The sequence below is a fragment of the Aspergillus versicolor genome, assembly GCF_001890125.1.
Source record: "Aspergillus versicolor CBS 583.65 unplaced genomic scaffold ASPVEscaffold_1, whole genome shotgun sequence".
Classification (NCBI taxonomy): Eukaryota; Fungi; Ascomycota; class Eurotiomycetes; order Eurotiales; family Aspergillaceae; genus Aspergillus; species Aspergillus versicolor.
The window spans coordinates 1,222,489-1,236,034 of NW_024467524.1; the positions used below are offsets into that span (position 1 = coordinate 1,222,489).

Below are 13,546 nucleotides of genomic sequence, written 5' to 3' on the forward strand. Positions count from 1 at the left end.
CAGTCTGTGAGCAAAGCCCCTTGGCCAGGAGCACACAATCCTTTCCCTCTTGTTCTTGATTTGCATCTCACCCTCGCTCTGTCGTGCTCTTCCGTCTCGACTCGAGTCTCTTCTCTATCGAGGCCATCGTTCTCTGTTCATGATACGGTCATATCTCCACTGCCTACGTTTACTCGTTGTTCTCGACCGGCCCACCATTGGACGACCGCCCTCCGGTTCCACCGGTTCTACGCTGCTCCGCCCACGGCTGTGAGAACCACATTCCTCACGTCTTTGTGGACATTCCCTCTGTCTCTCTCCTCCGTCCGCTTACACCTTCTATCGTCGATTCTCGCTCGAAATAAAATCCCTTCTCGCCCTCGCATCCGATGAGACGCCTTCCCCCGCAACGCCGTCGTTTGACCTAAGCCTGTCCGCATTGTAGCCCTTCAGCATGCGGTGGCGGCTGCCTGGTGCCCGGTCGACTCTCCCCGCCAGCGTCGCACTCCTCCTGCTTCCTGTTCTTGTCGCTCCGCAGCAGCTGCATGAACATCACGATGCCCCCTCCACCGTATCCGTCCCCATAAGGCCTACGGGTCACGTTCCCTCTTCACCCCCCTCCGCGTTGAACGTGAAATCCAACGATGCGAGCGCCCTAGCAACCCTGGCTCTGGCGGGCTCCGGCCGCGCCGTTCGAGCCCCTCCCAGCCAGCCCAGCAGTGCTTCTGCTGGCCTGGCCCCGCAGCTGAACGCGCGGTCTTTGCAAGATTGGGAGGTTGAGGACTTTGTTCTGCTGGCGACCGTCGATGGTAGTATTCACGCTCGAGACCGTAAGACCGGTGCTCCCCGCTGGGCCCTCGAGGTCCCCAGTAGCCCGACGGTCGAGAGCACTTACCATCGAGCGAATCGCTCGAGCTTTGACAGTACTCAACCAGAAGATGACTTCATCTGGATTGTCGAGCCAAGCCAAGATGGCAGCCTCTATATCTTCAGTCCTGATCCCAATGCTGGCCTGCAGCAGCTAGGGTTGACGGTGAAGGAGCTCGTGGATGAGACGCCTTATTCTGGAACCGAACCGGCCGTGACTTATACTGCCCGGAAGGAGACGACGCTTTATACTATTGATGCTCGGACTGGTTCGATTTTGCGAGTGTTTAGCTCTAGGGGCCCGATGCCATCTGGGCCGGAGTGCCGTAAGGCTGACGACCTCGATGCGGAATCCGATGACTGCGAGTCCTCATCGGGGACTTTAGTTCTAGGTCGAGTTGAATATGCCGTGGCTATTCAGAACACGGAAACTGGTGACCCGATTTGCACCTTGAAATACTCCGAGTGGACGACCAACAACCGTGACGTTGATCTCCAGAGCCAGTACTTTCGGACAATGGACCAAAACCATATCTACAGTATGCATGACGGGGTTGTTTTGGGCTTTGACCATTCTCAGATGGAGCGTCCCCGCTATACCCAGCGGTTTTCCTCGCCTGTTGTGCGGGTTTTTGACGTTGCTCGCCCGGTTAGCGTTGAAATTCCAGATGTTTCACAGCCACTCGTGCTTCTCTCCCAACCTTCACAACCCCCAGACCCCGATTACGGCTCACTTGATGATCGTAATGACCGTGTATTTATCGATTACACCGAAGGTGGCGGCTGGTATGCCATGTCTGAGGATACCTACCCACTTGTGACTGGGCGAGCGAAAATGGCTCAATATTACGAGAAAGACTATTTCCGCCTTGGACAACCGCTTATGAGCTTGTCCCCAAAACAGCAGCGAGACGCATTGGCGGGTGTCCATTCCCTCAATAGCCCGCGGATCCCCCGCCGTCAGATTCCCAGCATTTCAGGTTCGTCGTCGGAGTTTTCAAACGACACTCCTCGAGAGATTATCCGCAGCCCATCCGATGCAGCTTTACCACCAGCTCTCCGTCACAGTACCATCATCCGCAAAGGCTGGGATAACGCCCTTGATATCGTTGTCACCCTCATCCTGCTCTTTTTTGGCACCTTTATCTGGTTCAACTCTCACAACCTTCAAGAACTGGCCAAGCAAAAGCTTGACATAAAAAATATCATCTCCGCCTACGGGCAGCCGCCTCTATCCGCCCCCTCCACGCCACTTGTTGACACATCCTCTTTAAAACGAGATTCGAGTACTGTCCGTGCGGTCAACGATGTTACAGCTGATCTTAAGGTTGGCGAATCTCGCAATGACGGCGACTTGACACCAAAGCAAAGATCACGCAGCTCTATTGCGCCTGATACCACCCCGCGGGTTCGTATCCGCGAACCATCGCGCCAACCGAATGGTGACGATGACGTGGAAGAACTCTCTCTTCAGGACGCCGAGAAACCGAAGAAAAAGCGCCCTCGCGGACGTCGTGGTGGCAAGAATCACAAACCGAAAGGGAAGAAGCCCGATGGTACCAAGGAAGACTCCGACCATGCTGATGGCACCCTGCAACCGCCACCTCGACCAGATACTGGGCTGTCATTGACACGCACCGCATCTAATGAGGTCATTGAAATGGACGGCGTGATTCAAATTGGCCGGCTCAAGGTCTTCACAACTGATGTACTCGGTCATGGAAGCCACGGTACAGTGGTATACCGAGGGTCATTTGATGGCCGAGATGTCGCGGTCAAACGCATGCTTGTTGAGTTCTACGACATTGCATCCCACGAGGTCGGCTTGCTTCAAGAGAGTGATGATCACAATAATGTTATTCGGTACTACTGCCGAGAGCAGGCCGCGGGTTTCTTCTACATTGCCCTAGAGCTGTGCCCTGCCTCCTTGCAGGACGTGGTAGAACGGCCAACAGCGTTTCCTCAACTGGTCAATGGCGGCCTGGACATGCCGGACGTCCTGCGTCAAATCGTCGCCGGTGTCCGTTACCTCCATTCTTTGAAAATTGTGCATCGCGACCTCAAGCCCCAGAATATCTTGGTCGCGGCGCCTCGAGGCCGTACAGGCTCTCGATCCATTCGCCTTCTGATCTCCGACTTTGGCCTGTGCAAGAAACTCGAGGACAATCAAAGCTCGTTCAGGGCAACCACAGCTCATGCTGCTGGTACATCTGGATGGAGAGCACCTGAACTGCTGGTGGACGACGAGAAAAGCTCGGCCATACAGGGCTCAGATTCTCAGCATACAGAGTCGTCCGAGCCGGCGGTCGTTGATCCTCAGACAAATCGACGAGCTACTCGTGCCATTGATATATTCTCCTTGGGATGCGTGTTCTACTATGTCCTCACTCGCGGGTGCCATCCTTTTGACAAGAACGGCAAGTTCATGCGCGAGGCGAACATCATCAAGGGCAACCCCAACCTTGATGAACTCCAGCATCTTGGAGAGTATGCGTTCGAAGCGGATGATCTAATCCGGTCGATGTTATCTCTTGATCCTCGTCAGCGGTATGTTTCCTGCAGCTCTTCTCTTCTTACATCGTACTAATATCCATCAGCCCCGACGCACGCGCTGTCTTGACTCACCCCTTCTTCTGGGAGCCATCAGACCGCCTCAGCTTTCTCTGTGACGTTTCTGACCATTTCGAGTTTGAACCGAGAGACCCGCCGTCTGATGCTCTCCTGTGTCTAGAGTCAGTGTCTCCCGAAGTCATCGGCCCGGACATGGATTTCTTGAAACTGCTCCCTAGAGACTTCAAAGACAGCCTCGGCAAGCAGCGCAAGTACACAGGATCCAAAATGCTAGATCTGCTCCGGGCACTCCGAAACAAGCGTAACCACTACAACGATATGCCCGAGCCTCTGAAGGCCCACATCGGCGGACTCCCCGAGGGGTATCTGAACTTCTGGACCGTGCGATTCCCGAGTCTCCTGATGAGCTGCCATTGGGTGATTGTGGAGCTCGGGTTGACCGGCACTGATCGCTTCAAGCGGTACTTTACTCCGTTAGAATAATTTTCATCTTCAATGTATTTAGATGTATATAGTGGATGGCATTTGATCGAGTTATTATCTATACCTTGCGTTTAAACTGTAGTCTCGCTCCGTATGTAGTAACCAGCCGTTAGCGAGCGGGTAGATCAGAACTTTGGATGGGAGATTTTGATCGGCATTTGACGTTAAACGGTGAAGGTCGGATGACGCCCAGACAGCGGATATAACCGAATTAATTACCATTATCTTTTCCCAACTTGAGTCAAAATATCAATTACAACGCCAAGATCTGGTCCTCTTGACTTGGTTAGGAAGGCCATCTACCCAACTACCCACGAGCCCCATATTGAAGCGACAAAACTTTGAATTTAATCACTAGTCCTTCTAGCATTTAGCTGAGGAAATACACATACAATATGCGCCTAACAACAAAACCGATTTACCCTACGATGACGGCGAGGGAGAGACCGCGTATTGCTCTCTGGCTGTGTCGGACTATCGCCTTCCGCTGTCTGACTGGGAAGAAGAGCACGCAATGAGACCTCTGTAGCGCTGAGTGAAGTAGGAGAGGGCAGTGTATATTCGGGTCCCAAGGTATCTATTCTAGTCGTTATAGGTTGAGGAGTTTCGCTCAGGAGGAATGAGAAGTATTGGGCGCCGTCTCTGCTGCCGCGGTCACTGAATTCGACTTCTCTTGGATGGGCTGAGGGTGTGATGGGGCTTCTCTGGGAATGTCGTCTTTCGTACCCTGTGGGCCCTATCGGGGTTTGATTGTGGGTTGTCGTGGTGTTATGATCACTGTGCTGTTCAGTGGTTGGAGCGTGGTGATAGGAATCTCGGTCATCGAATGAGAAGTCGTAGTTGGGATCTTGGTTGCGTTCGTTGGCCTGTTCGTGTTCGTGCTCGTGCTCGCGCTCGCGTGAATGCTGATGTTGCTGCTGATCTCTTTCTTCTATATTTTCCTTATCGTCTTCCGGTGAGAGATACCAGCCTGTTTCGAAAAAGCCCACGCCGTCGATATCCAGGTCCCCTGGGTCTTCGTAGATCAAGAACTGATGAGAGCTATGATCCTTCTCATCTCGCGGCGACGATAAGCTATCTAGTAACGCGGGCATACATGCTCCCTCGAGAAACTCCATGAACGGCGGTTGGGGGCGCTGGAAGGTATTGCGTGTAGCCGGGGATTGAGACGTAATGGACTCAATAGTATCCGTTCGAACATCACAATCAGTATCCATATCCTCTTCCATGTCCACGGGCCGTATACCCTCTTTATAGGCATGATCCGGATGCTGAGTGTTGCCATCGTGGTCCCCTCCAATATCAGGAAGAGGTGCCGATGTTGATAACACTCTCCCAAAATCTGCCACAACCCCGTCTATACCAAGTGCAGAAGCGTCATCACCACCAGTCCGCGCCCTATCTTTACCATCAACAGCAAGCAAAGTCCGAACTCTCTTCCTCGGTGGACGTCGTAGATAACTCCCGGGTTCATACCCATCCTCATGTCCCAACGATCCACTCCTCGGAAAAGCAAGCCCGTCCCTATCATTACCTTCTTCACCAAAACATTCATCGTTGTCATCAATTCCATCCCCTAAATACCCCGCAGACCGCTTCTTCCCCCGAACCCCAGGAAATGGTGGTGTCCCTTGGCCTTGCCAAATGTGTCCCCGATCCGGTCCATCATTATAACCTGTTCTGCAAGCATTGTCTGACGATGAGTGCGATGGTAACGGTGGAGGAGGCATAGAACAGCCCACGATCTGCTCTTCAATGTGTAGGCAGAGTTGGAGTTCAATTTCGTCCATCATTTCGGCTGCTGTGCTGCCTATACGAGGGCATGTGTTAGCTTAACTAGCTAAATCGTAGGGAAAGCCGGGGTGAGAAAAGGAAATAAGTGAGCTATGAAGTTCACAGCTTGCAACTGATGATGACCAAGTGCTTCTGTCGACGGGAGAGATAGCAGAGAAGGGGAATGGAAGGCAGAATACATCTTTTTTATTGACCCCGGACAGTTCGTGGTGAACTCCCACCTGGGATAGTTATTTATGCCCCTCGCAAAGTCGCACACGCGACTTGTGATGAAAATTGCGGGGACAGGAAGTGAGCTTGGATGAAAGATTGATGGGTAGGGAGCTAAGTATTCAGTGAATGGAGGCAGGTGGTAAGTTGCAGGATTTTGATGATTGCACTCTGCACAAGGCAATGAGAAATCTGCTACTGTCTCATGAAAGAAAATTTAACACTACAAGGAGAAAGACAAAATGTGGACCTCACGAGTGGATTGACTATCCTGGCCTAGATAAAGATGAGTATCGCAATATATCGTGTACATGGCCTGAGATATCAACGATCGCTATTACTCTCACAGGCTCGCTCCTGAAAGTCAAGGGTAATGACTGGATAGACATAAAAGCCCGATCCTCCATTGAGGACAGAGATAAAAGATCTGCAGAATTGGGATATGGCCCGCGAGGCGAAAGCCAAAGTGTTAATGACTTAAAGACATACTCTGCTATAGTTCAAAATAGACAGTCAATCAACCCTGCTTCCCGTAATCCACTTTATCGGAATTGCCTGGGTCCAACCATGCCACCCCTCGTATCAATGCCAGCTTGCCCAAACATGTCAAGCAAGTGCCTGGAGCTTGGGGCACCTTGGAGACCGGGGTTACCCTCGAAAGGTCCCATCAGGTTCTCTCCGTTGTGTGGCATCGGGGGAAAGCCGCCGGGAGGAGGACCGTTCATATAACCAGGAGGCGGCATCATTCCAGGTGGAGGAGGTCCACGAGGGAAAGGCTGACGCTCGTTCATTGGCAAATTCCCAGGAAGTGGCGGCATCACATTTGGCATATATCCAGGGTTAACGCCCCTGTTCGGCGTGGGAATACCTGGCGGAGGAGCCAAAGGTCCAGGTGGGCCGGCTTGTTGTGGAGACAGGTGGTGTCCAGCCCATCCGGGAGGGGGCATGTGCTCAAATCCGGGTGGACGTTGAATGCCCATCGGCGGTGCTTGGCCTTGAGGTGCACGAGTTCCGCCAGGAGTAATAGGAACCTGGGCTCCCTGCGGGAATGGGACGTCGTCAAAGAAGCCAATCGGTGGCCCGTTGGTAGGTCGTCGTCGAAGCTGATCTACGTCAGGTCTCTGCATCGCCGCAATTGCGGGATCATCCAGGAAACCTGGCGGTCCCTTCATGCCAGGTCCAATTCCTGGGGGATGAGGCATGCCATCAGGCATACTCATCAATCCAGGAGCTGGTCCGGCGCTCTGGGGTTGGCCCTGGGGACCCTGATTTGGGCCAGCGCCAGGGCTCACTCTGACTTGTTGCATTAGTCGAAGCAAGTGCTGGCTGTCTCGTCCTTGAGGCTCCTGGTTATAGAAATTCTCCTTCAGCGAAGGATCCGTGATCCGTGCAGAATGATCTTGAATAGGCATTTGCTCTGGCCGTTGGCCCTGCTCTCTTGAAGGAGAAATTGGGCTTCGGGTGTGCTCCGCGTGGACTAGGGAGGACGCATGGCTAGATGATCCAAGATTTTGCATAGAGTCATTATGGGGCGTAGCATTATGTGACCTACCCCCACCAAGCATCTGCAAGATGCGCTGGAAGCCTTCTTGGTCGGCATCAGTGGATGGGTTCATGGGAGCAGGGGACTTCGCGCTTATCGGCGACTCGGGCTCCTTTGCAGGGCTACCTATCGGAGGACTGAATAGGCCTGCGAAACGGGAGGATTTTCCTGGTTTCGCCAAATGCGGTTGTTCCTTTTTCACCAATGGTTCGGCCGGTACGGGCGGTCCCATATCTTGGGCAGGTTTTGTCTCGCCCAACAAGCCAAAAAATCGCTCCATTGTTGTGTCGTGGAGTGCTGCACCAGTAGGACTAAAAATCTCGCCATCAGTAGGTCTTGTCTCTGTTCTCTGCGCAGTTTCAGATGTCTGCCCAATGTAGGATTCTTTGCTTTCTTCCGGCTGGGCTTGGGAAGATCCAGCCTTCATTTTCTCTTTCCATCGCTCAAAATCTTCTTGCGTGTGCACTCTTCTTGGTTCATCCCGGTCATTCGCATCCAGCCACTCAGGTTCTTGTTCCAGCTTCGCGCCCCGAGCCCAGTCCCGGTCAGCACCATGTCTGTCACGGCGCCAGTCCCGGCTGCGCACAGAAGCTTTCTCTTCCTGAGTTTCAGGTGCATCTTCTGCGTTATCTTCACGGAACCAACTCGCTTCGTGTCTAGCACGGCCCGGTGGCACCTCTCGGCGAGGGAAGAACCGGCCATCCTTGTCCTTTGCACCGCGCTCAGCATTCGGGTCCCGAGGATCACGAGGCTCCCACCTATCGAATTCTCCATTGCGCTTCGGTTTTCCATCCCGCTCTTCTTGGCCTAGAGTGCGGCGCTGGCGGCCGTTGTTCCAGTCCTCCTTCTCTCCTCGACGGTTATTGAACGTTCCCATCTTGCCCTCACGTCCCGCGAAGTCTCTGTCGCCAGCATCGCGTTCTTTGAAAAATTTGTCTCGAAAGTTGAAACGGTCATTCTTCGGATCATCCGATTCCCCAGGTCTGATAGGCCCCCTCTCCGTGGCATCTATCGAGCCTTTACCGGCTATGCGAGATGCGGAAGCGAAGGCGGTTTTCGGAGGTCCAAGGACGATATCCTCTGTATCAGATTAGTCCCATCCAATGTTTACATACCCCAACAGTCAAAGCCGTATGGCAGCGCTAATTGGGACATCGCCTTACCTGAATTTGAATTGCGAGAAATGTGACGAGTCTCGAAAATGCTTGGCCGCCGAGTTGACGTTTCGTTGTGGTTATTGTTTGCGTTTCGTTGCGCTGTACGATCAGGGGGCGGTCTAAGTAGGACCAATCGAGTCAGCACCGACAAAGTAAAGAAATATAACACATGTAGGGGTCAACGGGGAAGAAGTCTATAGGAGAAGCCATACCCCATCCAGTCCTCCGCCGGAGGCAGGTTAGCTGGCCTCGTGACCAGTGGTGATGAGCGCAGCCATAGCAGCTCATCGATATCGTATCGTCGCGCCATGACGATGGCAAGGCTCGATGTATTATTCGCAATCTCTCACGTAGTTTTCATTGGTTCCGATCGGTCAAAAGTCAGAAAGAAAAGTATTGCCGCCGGTTATTCAGTGTGCTGTTTTGCGACGGGGCAGGGAGAAAGAGCCCGATCGGAGAAAAAGTAGGGAGGTCCGTAGAGGTATCCGCGGATCAGAGGATGGAGCGCAGGGGATAACAGCAGAGCAGGTGGTGGACGCGGAGGTCAGGTTAGATTTGTCGGTCGTTCGGTATCGGTCAGGTTGGAGGTTGAGGTGAGAATGAGGAGGGGCAGGAGATTGCCGAACCTGCGAGAGGCGAGAAAGGCAGTGGGAAATTGGTGTGGTAGACGATTCAAGGTATTTGTAACAGAAGGACAATGTGCTGTACGGGCTTAGAGCTCCAGGGCGAATGAATTGGCTTGGAATAGGCGGTGGTGGAAGGGGGGTGAGGCGATGAACAAAAGGTTGGCGAAGTCTGAAGTTTCGCGCCTCCCAAAGAGGAAAGAAAACGGCCAACTGGAACAACACTCCAGTGTGGGTGGTCCACGTAGTGACCACCAGCACACCAAGCTGCCTCTATCTCATTCACTATGTTATTTATTATGTTCGGGTTGTTTGTGGGAATGAATACTTGAAATTTATTTCGTTTATTTACTCAAGATTACAGCACTACAGCATCAGATCAGTATGGAACATGTATATTACAAAACATAGCTCTATGCTAATAAGCTGTACTAGGTAGGCTATATGGGTATATTTTCCAGCGATTATTCTTTACCGTCCAATTTCAAACAGTGATGTGCTCAACAGTCCGGAGCACTGTGCCTCCGCTCCACTTTTCAACCCGGTCATGGTCCGAGGATTGGAATAGCGAGTCTGCCATAGCTGTCAGGGTAGATACATCCCTACCACTCACTGCTGGGAGCTGGCTCTGGATCCAGCTAACGACTCCCGCCCTTGTAATAAGCGTTGTGCCACCCTTGACCTGAGCCGAGCGATATAGCAGATGCAAAACTCTTCTCTTCGCGGAGAAGCCAGCACCCGGAGATTCGTAGAATGACAATACTCGTTCAAAAACATTGGCGCGGCGATAGATCTCCATGTCCTTGATGATCGGTTAGTTGTGGTCAATTTAGGAGTGTTCGTGGGGAGCATACCCTCTCTGTCCGCAGGCCCTTGACGAGCAAATCCAACAACCAGGTAATCTCCTCAAAATAACCATCATCCAACTCCGGTTCATGCAGCAAGATCTTGTCGATCCAATAGGACGGGATCTTCTCTACCCCCCACGAAGGCGCTTTCTGGATGAACTTGTTGACCTTTCCGTAGAGCTTATGCATTGGGTTCAGAAGGACCGAAAGGCAGCTGGAGGCACACTCTCCTACTATCCAAGGAACGGGTGAGTCAACTCCAATCTGTTTCACCGTCTCGAGCAGTTCTCCGGTAAGAATATAGACAGTCCTCCATTCAGGGTAGTTGGATTCCTGTACTCCATCTTAGTACCTAGACTGAGACTCAAAGTAGGTGGGTGGGTTGGTTATGTTACCTTCAGCTTCATCATGAATCGTGAAATATTCGGAAGCGCCTGTCGTCTGACTTCTTCGTGCTCAGAAGACAAGCAAAGCAGGAGTTCTGCCACACGGCCCTGTTCCAAGGACACATCCAATTCTTTCTGTTCCCATCGGTATAGTTCATTGTGGGTAGTCCCCTCGGCCGGTAGAGAGCCAAAGATTTCTTCCAGATCCAGATCTTGCCACTCTTTCTTTGAACTTGATGGCGTCTGGGTAGATGACTGAAGATTTTCTTTTTGATCGTCTTGTTCAGCTTCTTCACTTCCTTTCATAGACTTCTTGAAACGTGATTTGAGCTTCTTGTCCTCGGTAACGTTGACTAGCTCGTCCCGGGCTGCTTTCAGCCCTGATAAGTTCTCCCCAGCGGAGTGGAGTTTCCTAAGCAAGCTGACGACAAATTCACCCACATGCTTTTGGTTGCTTGCACTTCCAGATTTGAGAACGAAGGGCCATTGTTCAATCACAGCAGCCACCAGAGGGCTGAGCAGCTTCGACGAGTCCACCAAAGACCCAAGTAGATCATAGTAATGGACAGGTTTCTTGGCTATGCGACACGCACAATTGTCGAAGAATGCCAGCTGGTGTTGAAGGGTTTCGGAGTCTGATGATTCAAAGCTAGACAGAAGCGCTGAAAAGCACGAAGGGCGGATCACCGAATGTTCTGTGAGCACATTCCTGAGGAGCTTGTCGATTTCTCTGAAAGAATCTTTCGAGGGAGCGCTGAGTAAAACTTTCAGGATTGAAGTAAAAGCAGAAAACTGCATAGATCCTACTTTGGTGTTAGAATATTGCTCTCAATCATGTAAGCGTGACCCGGAAATACTTACCAGGTTGTTGCCACCAACGCAGAGATGCTGATTGCTGAGCGATCTTGAGGATGGATTGCAATTGACTTATCAGGAGCTCAGAGTCTTCCGATCCAAGATTTCCCTCATCCAATCGTTTCAAAACATCAACAAGGACTAACGAGACATCGAAACCCTCCTCAAAGGCAACATCTGGAATAACTTCATAAAAGCAAGCAAGGAGTTCTGAAACTGCCTCCTGCTGTTGTAAATCATCCTTGGCCGTTCTTCGGAACAAAGTCACGACATCCTTCACTTGGGGGCACCTATTGCAGAACTCGACAATCAACTTATCTGTGGCTTGGGCCCATAGGGGTTGGCTAACCCCATGGTCGGAGTTGAAGGTCTTCAGGACCGCCCGCAGCTTATTGAAAGATATCGTCAAGATTCTGACTGCGAAAAGGGTAACAATTTCGGCGTTCATGTTGAAACAGCGGGTCAGTACTTTCTGCGTAAGAGCCCGGGGCAAAATATTTTCGATGGCCACAGAGACTGGCGGAGGCATAGCAGGTAATCTATCCTTCCATCCGCAATTGGTAGGGACGGGCAAGCTGACTGTAGAGAAAAGAACTGTGGACTCTGCCATCCATGAAGGTGTGGGCTTCGGGTCCGCCACAAACATAGTCTTCTTAGTGTAGTAGTCAGCAATTAGTTCCGGGGCTGCTTTGAAAATCGCTAATAGTAGTGCAATCTGGAGACTATCGGTCTCGGGACGGAGTGATTGAATGAGGTACGACAGAGTTCCATTACGAACAGGGACAGTTTCCCGATATTTGTCCACATAAGCGGCAGAATCGAGGCCCAGGTCGATAGAGGCATCATCGTCCACAGGTAGTGTTTCTGGATCACTGCCGTTCGGATACCAGCCAGTTTCAGGCAGCAAGACACCGTGTTCAGTCTTGGTACAGACTGTCATCAAAAGCTTATGTGTCTCGTCGGCAAGAGAGATATTGGTAGTGTTTTCCTGCTCACTCTCACGGTCATAACCGTAAAGTGTGACGAGTCTCTCCAGGTTCCATCGACTGAAGAATTTTGTTTTGGTGTTCCGAGAAAGAGATTTATCCTGAACAATGTCTCTTTCAATTGCTCCGATGATATCGAGGACGATATCCCGTGTATCCTTCCTGAGATGCTCAAGGAACGCTCTCATCACCTTTTGCTGCTCGATGATGTCGGCTTTGTTGGCAGCATTTTGAAATTTAAGGTTTGCAAGAACATATCTTTGAGCATTCCTTCTCAAGGTAGACGCATTTAGATCATCAGACTTATCCTCCAGCTGCGCTTTATTTGGCGTCAGGAACACGTCAATGCGCTTGAAAGTAATGTGTCGCGCGAGATACAGTTGTCGAGCGACAGCGCCACCATCAAAACCGACGATTTCAGTCAACAGGCGGAGACAGGGTGAAATCAGATGCTCCTTGGACTTGTTCGCAGTGAGGCCACGGTTGAATAATCGCAGCTGGTCTTTTTGCAGCAAATGCTTGCACAAGGCAATACCAAACTCGCGAAAGTCTAAATGGCTAGAGACGGTTTTGATGAAAATCGCCAAAACCGAGGGGACAACAGTCAACAAAGATTCGTTGCTACTGCTGTCTGCAAAGCTCCACGTCTCTATCAGATCAGGAAAGCAGACTGGTTCCTCAGTGTTGCGTGAGATCTGCGAGTCGCAGTACGCCTTGAGGATGCGAAACTTTTTGGCTTTCTCAGCCTCGCTGTCAGTCTGACCTATTGACGTAAGAAATTCTTTGAATTTCCTTATGCCTATATCACGAAAATGAGCTCCTCCGCAATCATTGTAGATTTGATGGGGTAATGTTCACCTTGCTTTGATTCTACAACATTTTGTTGGAACACTAAGAGCGAGCGGAGCTGCGTATGAGAGGTTATAACAGGAGAGCTCTCAGACTCTTGCGAGGTATCGAGTTTCCTCCGCTTAGCGAGATGGGATCGATCATCGCTTTGGGACATTGTGGTCTGGGAGTTACTGTTTGATATGGCATCGACTCTTCCAGATACCGATCTTTTGGGATCGGCGGCGCAAAAATCTAAGATTCTTGTTTTGGTAATCCCGTTGCTGCCTTAGGCAACAATCGGTCCAGAGATTGTCCGTCTCCCGAACCACACATATCAACATGGCAGCGAGCAAATGCTACAACTTTCAAATTATTGGAAACGGTAAGAGGGAATTTATTCAATCGAGTGTTGC

The 13,546-nt window shown here is 51.3% G+C and overlaps 4 protein-coding genes across 4 annotated transcripts; 1 reads left to right on the forward strand and 3 right to left on the reverse strand.

Annotated features, from left to right (window-relative positions):
• Positions 1-46: 46 nt before the first annotated feature.
• ireA (bifunctional endoribonuclease/protein kinase IRE1) lies at positions 47-3,954 on the forward strand. Its single transcript, XM_040811031.1, has 2 exons — positions 47-3,393; positions 3,444-3,954. The coding sequence occupies exons 1-2, from the start codon at positions 434-436 to the stop codon at positions 3,898-3,900; spliced, it is 3,417 nt and encodes a 1,138-aa protein (XP_040662001.1). The 5' UTR covers positions 47-433; the 3' UTR covers positions 3,901-3,954.
• A 202-nt stretch (positions 3,955-4,156) lies between these two features.
• ASPVEDRAFT_35607 (uncharacterized protein) lies at positions 4,157-5,111 on the reverse strand. The gene has a single exon (XM_040811032.1). The coding sequence runs from the start codon at positions 5,016-5,018 to the stop codon at positions 4,302-4,304; it is 717 nt and encodes a 238-aa protein (XP_040662002.1). The 5' UTR covers positions 5,019-5,111; the 3' UTR covers positions 4,157-4,301.
• An 889-nt stretch (positions 5,112-6,000) lies between these two features.
• Positions 6,001-9,396, reverse strand: ASPVEDRAFT_35608 (uncharacterized protein). Its single transcript, XM_040811033.1, has 3 exons — positions 8,817-9,396; positions 8,611-8,723; positions 6,001-8,527 (listed from the first exon to the last, which is right to left on the reverse strand). Exons 1-3 carry the CDS (start codon positions 8,912-8,914, stop codon positions 6,447-6,449), a joined length of 2,292 nt encoding a protein of 763 aa, XP_040662003.1. The 5' UTR covers positions 8,915-9,396; the 3' UTR covers positions 6,001-6,446.
• Positions 9,397-9,611: 215 nt separating this feature from the next.
• ASPVEDRAFT_181792 (NPA1/URB1 family protein) lies at positions 9,612-13,352 on the reverse strand. Its single transcript, XM_040808882.1, has 5 exons — positions 13,161-13,352; positions 11,323-13,101; positions 10,471-11,264; positions 10,082-10,408; positions 9,612-10,029 (listed from the first exon to the last, which is right to left on the reverse strand). The coding sequence occupies exons 1-5, from the start codon at positions 13,306-13,308 to the stop codon at positions 9,712-9,714; spliced, it is 3,366 nt and encodes a 1,121-aa protein (XP_040662004.1). The 5' UTR covers positions 13,309-13,352; the 3' UTR covers positions 9,612-9,711.
• Positions 13,353-13,546: the final 194 nt, after the last annotated feature.